Raw genomic sequence first — 11,124 nt, 5'->3', positions numbered from 1 at the left:
ACCTGCGGGTGGGTGTGCGGCTGAGCGGAGGGGAGGCTTCACCAGCGCCGGTCCCGCCGTACGAGCCGCCCCTCTGTCACAGTGACCGGTGGGAAAGGGGCTGGGGGTGACGAGCTTGTGTGGCAGCGCCCTGAGGAAGTCAAAGAAAAGGGGGTGACACTCAAGGGAGAGGCAGAGGAGGGGAGGAAGCTTTGGGAAGTTATTTGGGCAGCATCTGAGACTCGGTGAGCAGGCAAGCTGCGTTGGGGGGTCAAGTGTCACATTTGGAAGTTTCAGGCCTTTCTGGTTGTGATTTCTTTGTGTGAACGGCCCGCTCCCAGCTTTGGAGTGTCTGGTAGAAAATAAAAATCACAGAAAAATTGTTTTTAAACACATCAGAAAGAAGTGTTACTTTTTTTCTGCTAAGGACCCTTTTAAAATTACATTTTGCGTAGAAATAGTTTTCATATTAATAGACTATGCACTTACACCCATTTAGAAATATGTTATAAATGTAAGTGTCATGCTCTTCAAAGGGAAATGCTTTCCAGGGTTTATCCTAAGGTCTTCTGAACTGAATGGAAAGCTCTCGATATGTTTTGGTAACTAAAATAGGAAAAAATGTCAGTGTTTGTCCTAGCAGTGTAACTGTACCAAGTGTTAGAATAGCAACAGGATTCAGGTTTTTAGGAAAGCACGGAAATGGGGGTGGCAGTGAGTGTAGACCTGGACATCAGGAGCAGGAAATGCTTTGTTTCTGTGATTGATTTTTGTGCCACAGTTATTTGTGTTAATTGTAGTTGTCTGGAAGAGCACGCAGGGATAGTTGCATTCCTAAATCTGGTATGTTTTTCTGTGGCAAACCATAAGATGAAAGGTTACGAAGGCTTTTTTTTTTAATTTGGATATTGGTTCTGAAGTTTTAAGTGGATTTGTTAATTATCATTATTAACTCTAGCTCTAAAGGAGCCAGAGGAGGGAATGATCTTGCTTGCTGATCTGCAGAATCAATCTAAAATTTTCCAACTTCAGTCCAACTGATTCCTTTTCAGTTCAGCATTGAGCATCTCTCTGTTATTAATGCTTTTGTGGTGGTTTAGCTTGTCGGCTTTGTGCTGATTTTTCTCGTTTGTTGCTCTCTTTCAGATGGGACACCCAGGCATGCCCCATTACCCGCCCATGGGAATGCACCCTATGGGTCAGCGCCCACCAAACATGCCGCCCGTTCCGCATGGTATGATGCCTCAGATGATGCCCCCCATGGGAGGACCCCCAATGGGGCAGGTAAGGCAGTTGTATAAGGTTACTTCTTCCTTTCTTCCATCCCATAACGATGTCAGGTAACCCCTGAGGTCGGTAAGTCTCATACAGGAGCTTGCACATGGTAAGGTTGATAATTCAGGGTATTTTATGCCATGGTTCCTGTCCATGCAGAAGCTCTTCTCATTTGTAACAGGTAATTGGTGCACCTCATGTGGAACTTTAATTGTAAATAGCTGTAGGTATGAATCCATAATTTGTTTTTTACTAAAGCTTTTTGGTAGTTTACTTTGTATTTTGAAGAAGTGAGGTTGTCTTACTAATATGTACTAGAAACACAAAGTAGTGGCTCTTTTCAGAGGTAGTAGTGGTAGAGAACTTCATGTTTCTTTAATTCTTTACTAACTCTTACATCTATACAGATGAAAATTATAGGAAGATGCAAGGAAAAAAATAATTACAATTTGAGTTTTTCCAGAATGCTGCTTGAGTCCTAGGGAGTGGTTTATGGTTCTGTGTATACGCTGTTGTGGCTGGTGTAATGTGATTGAGAAATAAACTTGGCCATTCAGATTGGCAGGTGAGAACCTGGGTTGCTGGTAGAGTAGCCAGAATCATCCATGCTTTTTACAAACGTACAGCTTTTATTTTACATGATCATTGATCCTTTCCTGTGTGGTTTCTGATTAAATTCTGAACTTCTGAAAGAAGTTCAGTTCTCTTTCTGGATATAGTAAAAGTTCTTCACGCTACTTGTGATGATGGTTTGCATAAGTAGACACTAAATGTCATCCACTAGAGCAGAGGGGTGGAGTAGACCAGAGTGCACAGAGGATGGCAGGGAAGAGAAGAGCCCCCAGGATCATGCTTGGCAGCTCAATGTCTTCTTTTGCAATACCTTGGATAGTGCATGGGGGTTTAGGCTGGTTTTGGTTTGTTTGGGTTTTTTTTTAACTGGTGTATAAAAGCTTAGTAGGAATCTTCAACATGGTTTTGCAGCCTGTTAGAGCTGCTGGTGTAAAAAGAATGCAGGTTTAAAAGTGAGGATTTGAGCATTAGGGTCATCTTCAGTTCGTTAGAAACTTAAACAGCAATTCTTATTTTATTCCTCTGCTTAACAGTTCCTTTGTAGCTTCTGTGCCACTGTTCTCACTTTCATATATTGAATGTTTCAATCTTTAATATTTCAGTGAGCAACGTAGAGAACTTGGGACTTTTTGGTAGATGTAGAGCAAAAAGCTAAAGATAGATGGCATGGCAGAAGGGAGGTGAGAGGCTCAGTTACGCTCCAGCCTCAAGGATGGGATGTGATGTGATGGTATGCTTACACCAGAACTATTGTGCTGGAGGTATCAGCCCATGTTAGCTTGTTTCCTTGAACGATTAAGCTCTTTCTCCCAGCAGATCTAAGAGGTTTATTTGTGAGGCTTTGCAGGATGGGATATTTTGTAGCTTGTTTTTCTCCTTTCTGAGGTGAACCCCTGTAGGACAGGTACTTGGCGTAGAGAATAGCAACAGCCTCCTGTCAGTATCATTCGGAGGAAGGACTTTTAGGAGAAGAATTCACTCTCCTTCCCAATTATTGTTTTCTTTTGCTGACTTCAGGTTAGTGCTATGCAGAAACCGAGCAGTGCACAGGGTTTCTTCAGGACCTAAGCCAAGGCTTTTAAGAAGTTTCACACGCTCAGAAGCCCCCTTAGTCACGAGTAGCGGTGGGGCAAGAGTGCTTTCTTCTCCTGCTTCTACAGGATGGCGAGAAGTAGGAGGGGCCGCCTTCCAGTCTTTCTTTCCTCCCTCACCCTCCCAAGAAAACCTTGTGGATTTGAGGGTGGAGCAGTAGCCCTACCACATATCCCTCTCTCCACATGAGATGCAAGATGAGGGGAGTGGTAACCTGGTGCTCCCTGAAGATACAGGGGGATGGGGTCACTTGGCCACCCTGCCAAGGACACTGAAGGTAAAGGGGCGTAACTGAAAGGTTGAAGGGGGTTGACTTCTCGAGACCTGTTTGGGATGAGTGGCCAAAAATTCATGTTCGTAGTAATTTATATATTTGGATCCTTTTACCACTTTTTTATGGCTCATGAGTTCTTAAAAGCCGGGATCAGCAAAAATAATGGGAAACAAGCAAGGTATTAAACACTTTTTTCAGTGGCATTTTTGACGTCTTTTCAGTGCATCGCTGCAGTGAGGCGTAACTTCTGCGTGACTATCCCTTTGAGACTATAGGCACAAGTATTTGAGCAAAAAGTAGCTTATCTGAGCAGCAGTTCTGTGGGGTTTTGGTCTCATCAGATTGCCCAGTGAACTCAGTTACAAGTCCAGACTTAAACTTTTCATTTCTGTAGTGTGGGGTGTCCCCGTTACCAAGTTCACACTGTCGCATGATTTAATATTTTATGTCTGTAATAACTTTTGTTGTCCAGACTTTTTAGCAAAGAGCTCAGTATTGGTTTAGAGCTTTGATGTTTAAATTTAATAGCTCTCTTCATCTTGAAGTTGTTTGCAGAAATTCATTCTTCTAGTGTTCCTGTCAAGCGTTTCTTCCTATTTGTGAGGTAAGAGGAAAGGGAGGCAGGTTGCAAGTTGTCAAAAACATGAGCAGAACTAATCTTGGACTCTGAATTTACCTTTCCTTTGTTTGGTTTGTTCTGTGTGGCCTTGGAATTTTGCAGAAATTTTTCCCAAGCTTTATTTTTTCTGCTTTAATTTAGGATTTCAGTAATAGCTTATTAACAGATCACGTATCTTATCGTTTGCTGCTGTTCTTTTGTAGTTTAAATGGCCATCTTTATTAATATTTCCTCTCAGGTTTTGGAATACTGTAGATGTGTTACTCCTGATGTCTGTTTTGTAGGAGTGTAATGAAGGGAATCAGAATTCTGCAAACTTACCTTACTTTTTGTTGCCAAGTGCTTAAAAGTTACTTTTTAAAAATTAAAAGCTAGTACCAGATAATTGGTTTTAAATAAATATAATCATCGTATTCTGTGTCTAAAATGTCATAAAATATATCTGAAATGCTGTTTAATTCTAGATGCCTGGAATGATGCAGTCAGTAATGCCTGGAATGATGATGTCTCACATGTCCCAGGCTGCTATGCAGCCCACAGTTCCGGTGAGTTTAACTTCACTTTTCTGGTTTTTAAAATGCCTGTGCCAGTCGTTGTCCTTATTTCAGTATGGGAATGTCTCTCTTTTCCGCAATTGGGTTATGAAAAAGGTATTGCTAATGGCCATGAAGCTTTATCTAGCTCTTGAATTATTCTCAAAGATAAGATTTCTGCAAGAGGCAGAACAAGTGGATTTTAGTTTCCATCCGTATTTCTCTCTGGATTCTGCTTCCCACGCCCCTGGTCTCCTCTGTTTGCCCTTACCTGCTTGTAGCTTGGCAGGAACCAGTGTGAACTCTGGCTGTTTGGAGGGAAGGCTGATGGTCTGACCAGTAGATTTTGTATTTTCATAAAAGTTTCTGAAATCCAGCGCATTTGAGGTCTTCGGTAAAGTTTGCTGAAATCAGTAAAGTTATGAAGAAGTTATTTGGGCAGGAATGGAGAGGGACTTCACTTAAAGGTAAAGTCTCTCTCTGAAGTTTAAAAGGCTACGTTTCTTTCCTATTAACATAACATTTTGGGAGATTTAAAGTAACTTTAGGTGGTCCACTTAAAAACAGTTCTTTCCGCTTAAATTCAGACATAAGTTGTTTTTTTTCTTTTGTTTTTTAATGGTAGACATTCCTACAGACAGATACTACATCCTCAACTCAGATTTGATCCTTGTAGAACTCTTGGGTTTTTATAATGCTGAGCACAAAATCTTTGCTTACTGCTTTTATTGTTAATTTTTAAGAGTTGGTTAATACTCATTTTTTTCATTAAGAGTTGGCTGAAAGAGATCTTTAATTCATCTACTAAATACATTGTGTGTAGCCAGATGTATTAAGCACTCCATCAGCCCTCTGGAGTAATGAGAGAAAGATCATAAAGATATTTAAGTTTCTGCAAAATAAATAAAGAAGGGAGTGTTAGGAAAAGGATGCAGTGTCACCTTGACATGTCCTTGATGGCTGAGACTTCATACCGGAGAAATTACATTAATTATCTTAACAGTGGAGAGAGAAATTTCATTGCTTGGGCTTTATTGGACACTGGAGAATTTGCCTGTGAGTTACGAGTTTGCTTCTTGCTGCTGGTCTCTGTTTAATGAGATGTGAGGGTACATTACAGCCTTGGTGTAATTGAAGTAAAAGTCAGTAACTCATTAGGCAAATTCTTGGGAACTGTGCTTCATTAGTCCTTGTGCTCGTGTCGGTGCTTCCTAATGCACTAAATATTTTAGAAGCTACCAAGTAGGAAGGATGTCAATGAGTTTCCTCTGTTTCCCATCCGTAGTTGTTACAAATTTCTGACAGGTGATGCTTGTGGAAAAGTTTGAAAGAATTTCAGACCTTCAGAGAGAAGTCTTAAAAATGCTATGGCCAAAAGAGATTTGAAAGGAGAGGGGAGGATCAGTGCTAAAGTCAGTCTGATTTTGACTTTTTATTTTTACATGTTTTGACAAGAAGGCAGATCGTTTGGGCTTCTAATAGGGATTAGGAATAAATTTTGGTTGAATTAAGTCTATGGATAGAGGGTATTTAGGAGGCAAAGTAGTGTGGCAGAGGGCTCCAGCTTTTAACTTTGCCCTTAACCCTCTTGGCAGTGAGAGCAGGAGCTTGCACCTCTGCGTGGGTGAGAGAAGGCATTTGTCTGTTGTGGGAGTGTTCTTGTACCTCTCTGCTGTGGCATGGGTACCACAGCCTGGAAAGTCTTTCAGAAATAAGAGTGATTTTACCACTTCCAAATCTGTAGATGAGTAAAAAGTTTGTGACTGTCTTTGCAGCCCTGATGGTTTCTTGGTAAACTGCCTGAGGTTATGGACTGGTGAGAATTTTGTCTGCCTGATGGAAAATACCTTCTCCAAGTCTAAAATGTTTTGTGATCGACAGAAGGGTTTACTGCCAGAAAGCTGAATAGAGCCAGTGTAATGCCTCAGAATGAGGATTTTGGTCAGATTAGTGCTATTACAATGTGCAGCAAATTAGAATGGAGTTTGGGAAAGTAGACATAGGCACAAGAACAGACACATATCAGAAGGGTTACTTAGCAAAAACACAAATTTAACTGTGGTTTCGCTCTGGCTGACAGTGCTTTTGCTCTTGGACCATATGCACATGCACACAGTAGCTGGAATTTTTTAATTTACAGGTTGTACTTGAGGCCTAAAGTTTGTTGACACTTCCCCTGGTTTAGTCCTTTTGGATAATATCAAACATAATTGATCCGCTATGATTTCTTGTCTCTTTCTAACAAATTTTGCAGTTTTACTTGAATATTTTGTTAAAAAAGAGAGCTGAAGGATAAACCCTAGCAAAAGATAAACCTGTAAGTTATATTCGTGCCTGCAGAAAAAGAAAATGGGAAAACTTTTTGAACTGTGTTTATCTTTTTCTTTAGTTTGAAAGAATACCCAAAAGGGTGTCTGTGAAAGCTTTGGTTATTTGCAAGCGGTTTTATGAATGCAACAAATTCAACGCTAGGCTTAGAACACATAATTTCAGCAGAAGCCTAGTAAGCTATTCCAGCTGAAATTCAGAATATCTTTTTATTTAATTTTTTTTTCCCCTCCCAACATACTCCTTTGGGAGATAAAGATGGGTACTGGAACGATGGCAAGGGACTCCTGGTGGAGTTTATTGTATATATTGACTTTGAGATATATGAAAGCTTGGTGTTCCTGATCACTTACTTAAGGAGCAGTAATAATTAAGTGGGTGCTGGGAAGCTGGAATCCAAATTAAAGGCAGTAGAGAATTCTGTTACTGATAGCACTTGTTTGGGTATGTTCTCTGTTTAGTGATGGTTTTACTACAATTGCACTCGGTGCTTAAACGTCTGTTCATTATCTCTACAGCCAGGGGTGAACAGTATGGACGCACAAGTAGGTAAGTATAAACAATTCGTTACCATTTCAAAGTATTTCACCAAAACTAGGTGAGGCATTTAAAAAACCAAACCTTTTCTGTAAAATGTGATTTAGCGTTTCAGTAACTGACGCCTTCATTAATTCCCAGGAAATTCTTTTCTTCTTCCAAATGTTGATTAATCAGAATCTTTACATAGAAAATTAAAGCATCCAAACCCTTTAATTTTTGTTGTATTTATTTTCAGGTGTAACACCTCCTGGAACTCAGGTACGTGAAAACCAAAAATCTATTATTATAATCTATTATAATGGCAGTGTGGGGAAGTGCGGGGCTGGATAGTTACTGAGGGTAGAGTTGGGCTTTTATTTGCACTGAACCTTGTTCTTCTTTCTGTGTTTTTCGTCTTTTTCCCTTCTATACGAATGACCAATAAGCAGATTTTTATTTTACTTACATTTGGGTAACTTTTTGCCTGTTACATATTAGTGACTGTTTTGCTTTGGCAGTTGTAATGTGATTAGCAGAATCCAGCAGGCAAGGATTAAGTGCTCCTTGCTGCTCCTTAACACAGCCTTGCTTAGGTCAAGGTTCTGGTGGTGTTCAGTCCTGAGGGATTTATTGAATTTATATTTTTAATATGATTTATTTATTGATTTAATATTGATTTATTTACTAGCATCATCAGCCTACTGAGAGCTTTGTTACCAAACACTTGAACAATAAAAAGAGAATAGCTGATACAGTTACCCATAGTAATTTCGAAATCGTTACTCTGTTTTTTGAAGTATATAAAGTCCTGACCTCAAAAGAGTGGTTATCACCACTTGGTCAGTTTTACTGCTCATTGGTATTTCAGTTTATCTTCTTCCCCTCTCCCCCCAAGTCTTAACTTTATTTGAAATTTGCTTTTTTAATGTCTCCTTCCATGTTTGTGGGAACATAGCATAATTTGGTAGCTTGAGTAGGAATAAATAGTGGGTAGGCTGATGGACTAGAAGTGGTGCTGTACATCTCAGTAGTGAAACCTGTGAATTGATATAACTTTGTGTTGAGGTAGGCAGGGCACCTGGAAGTAATGTCACATTTTTAATTCCTTTCTTGGCACCTTGAATGACCATTAATAACTCGGTCACTCAGATTCCTATTTACAATTCTGTAACTGTTAAATAACTTCTCTAGAATGTATCCCAGACATTTACTTCCAGTTTTTAAGATGATGAAGGAAGTAGTTTGGCTAGGTAACTAAGAGGCAGAATCTGTAAAACCAGTCATGTGGCCTCAAAGATACCCCACTGTAAGCTTTTTAAGGTGATTGCTTTGAAGTTTGGGGACCTTGTACCTAACATAATGATTAAATATTAGTGAATATCAACTGCCCTTTTATTTCTGAGATTTTGTAGCTGGACAAGGCAATTGGAGCTGTGAGGGAGTTGTTTCTCCTCAGCCATACCCAGTAACTGAATAGAGCAGATGGCTTAAGCTGAACTCTGTGTATTTCAGCAAGTTTATATAAAAACTGCTGATAAAAAGCAGTAGGAAGGTGCTCCTGAGTTCCCACTGAACTCTTGAAGTCAGAATCCTCTTGAAGAAAACTTCTTAGTTTAGAAAACATGGTGTTGCATTCGCTTTTGCTTTCCTTTCTGATGGTAATTGGCTCCTTGGATCACTGAATGGGAGGGGGTGTGCGAGGCTCTTAGTAGCTCTTGCCACAAAGAAGTAGTTTCTTGAAAACAATACCGACCTAAAAATGTTGAGATTTTGACTTGCTGTATTGTTTTTGCTGCTGAATTAGTGTATGTAATGTTTGGTTTTCATTTGAATGTGTATATTAACCAGAATGTCTTTTCAGAGCTCTGTTTTGTTTCGCCCTCAGACAACGCATCCCGTAGTTTGTGCAGCCCAGCAAACTGCCACAACCAACAGCTCTGTTAACGAAGAGCACTCTAAACAGGTTCATCTGCTTTCCGCTTGTATTTCACCTTTTCTAGTGGCTTTTGCTAGCATCTTGGTCAGCAGTTACTGTTCGTCGTTAATGGTGGCTTTGACTTTTCCTAGAAATCCACATGGACAGAGCACAAATCGCCTGATGGAAGAACGTATTACTATAATACTGAAACAAAGCAGTCTACATGGGAGAAGCCAGATGATCTCAAAACACCTGCTGAGGTAAACTAAATTCAACTGACGATTCCTGTGGGAGCTTGGGTGAACACATGAATTTATAGCATAGCTCGTGCAGGAGGACAGCTCTGCCAGTAGGTTTTATTTTTTCCCATTGGAAGCAAACTCTTCAAATAAGAAATGTTGCAAAAATGTTTATATCACGTTCTTTATGTTGGTTGTAACTTGAGGCCTCAAAATCGACAGTTTTCACCAGTTTTTAGATGAATTTTCCTTATTAGAAAGATGGCTTTTTTTAATGTTTAGGTAAGTGGTGTGTTTGTTTATCACTTTCCTTTGGAAAGTCTATGCCTTGTATTCATTGATCCTTAAGTTATTTCTTGGCATGGTGTTGGTGGCTCCCTTCTAACTGTCCTTATAATTTTAAAATGCCATTGTAAGTTTGATTTTTATGGGTTTTTTTTCTGTCCATTAGCAACTGTTGTCTAAATGTCCCTGGAAAGAGTACAAGTCTGATTCTGGAAAGCCCTACTATTATAACTCCCAGACAAAGGAATCGCGCTGGGCAAAACCCAAGGAGCTAGAGGATCTTGAAGGTAATGCTAACAAAAATGAGGAGGGGAGTTGCAAGCTGTGCATATGCATGACTTTTGGCAAAAACTTGATACCAAAGCATAGCAGTCAAACTTCTGTTAGATGTAAATATACTTTTAATTTTTGACAACATTTTCGGAAACTGTGATGTGGCAAAAATTGGGGTAGTTTTTTTATTGCTCGTATGTATTATAAAGGCAGTGCGTCCTTTTGTACCAATGTCATATGATGCTGTGCTCCTGTTTTTAGCTTTTAGCACGGTTTGGTTTGGTATTGTAAGGGAAATAAGATCCTGATGAAAAATATACAGAATCAGCTGGGGTAAGAAATGAGTATTTTAAAAAGTACTACAAAGAATAAGCATCAGCGACTTAGAATAAAAGAGGAGGAAAGATCTGTTTCAGTAAGCCTGGCTTTCTGTTCATACAAGTCTTTTAATGTTGAAATTATTATTTTAAACCAAGAAGTTGTTCTTTGTATACCCGAATTATCCTTTAATGGGATCTCTAAATTTTGTTTTGTTCTGAAATGATTTCAGTCTTCAAAGGGGACAAATATTAAAATTATTGATAGTAACAAAAATATTTAAACTATGCTTTTATTAAACCATGTTAACAGTAACTTTTTACCATGCTTTATATAAACTAGTTTTGAAGCTGTATTTTGATTTTTTGTTTTTCTTTCCCCTTTCTCCTCTAGCAATGATCAAAGCTGAAGAAAACAGGTATGTTTTTAATGGTAGGCTAATGTTTTTTTACTTTAAGCTGCCTATTTCTTAAAAATGGAATCTAGTCCTTGAATGTTAAAACATTCTCCTTGTAGCTTTTCATTCCAAATAGTGGCTTAATATATAAAAACTCAACTATATCTTAGGTTTCTTTTTAACTGAAGTGATTGATCTACACAGATAGACAGTTTCCTTTCTCTCAGCTAAGATTGTTTCGTGTTCTTCTGAGATACAATCTTGGTACCTCGGCCTAAACCTCCTATTTCATTATCTTATTTAAACTACAGATTTCCCTAAACCCTTAAGCCTTCCCATGCTTGTATATGACTGATCCCTTTTTTTTTTGGTACCTATAGCACAAAACCTGAAGAATCAACTGCAGCCGCATCTACTCCAGCTGCTGCAGCAGAAGCAACAAACACAACCACCACAGCCGCAGCCGCCGACACCGCCGCAGCCGTGACCACCACCGCTGCAG

General features: G+C 39.4%; 1 protein-coding gene across 1 annotated transcript in view; it reads left to right on the top strand.

The window, feature by feature from the left end:
- The first annotated feature begins 1,125 nt into the window (after positions 1–1,125).
- Positions 1,126–11,124, top strand: part of PRPF40A (PRP40 pre-mRNA processing factor 40 homolog A (S. cerevisiae)) — a 20,063-nt gene continuing 10,064 nt past the window's right edge. Inside the window, exons 1-9 of the mRNA XM_010191689.1 lie at positions 1,126–1,263; positions 4,277–4,357; positions 7,192–7,222; positions 7,449–7,471; positions 9,078–9,155; positions 9,260–9,370; positions 9,801–9,921; positions 10,619–10,643; positions 11,003–11,124. Of these exons, the coding sequence (XP_010189991.1) occupies positions 1,126–1,263; positions 4,277–4,357; positions 7,192–7,222; positions 7,449–7,471; positions 9,078–9,155; positions 9,260–9,370; positions 9,801–9,921; positions 10,619–10,643; positions 11,003–11,124 (730 nt within the window). The remainder of the gene's footprint in view (positions 1,264–4,276; positions 4,358–7,191; positions 7,223–7,448; positions 7,472–9,077; positions 9,156–9,259; positions 9,371–9,800; positions 9,922–10,618; positions 10,644–11,002) is intronic.

This window comes from Mesitornis unicolor, unplaced genomic scaffold (assembly GCF_000695765.1).
Source record: "Mesitornis unicolor isolate BGI_N332 unplaced genomic scaffold, ASM69576v1 scaffold39820, whole genome shotgun sequence".
Taxonomy (NCBI): Eukaryota; Metazoa; Chordata; class Aves; order Mesitornithiformes; family Mesitornithidae; genus Mesitornis; species Mesitornis unicolor.
Note: the sequence above shows the minus strand (reverse complement) of the source record. Positions and strands in the feature narration are given on the sequence as shown.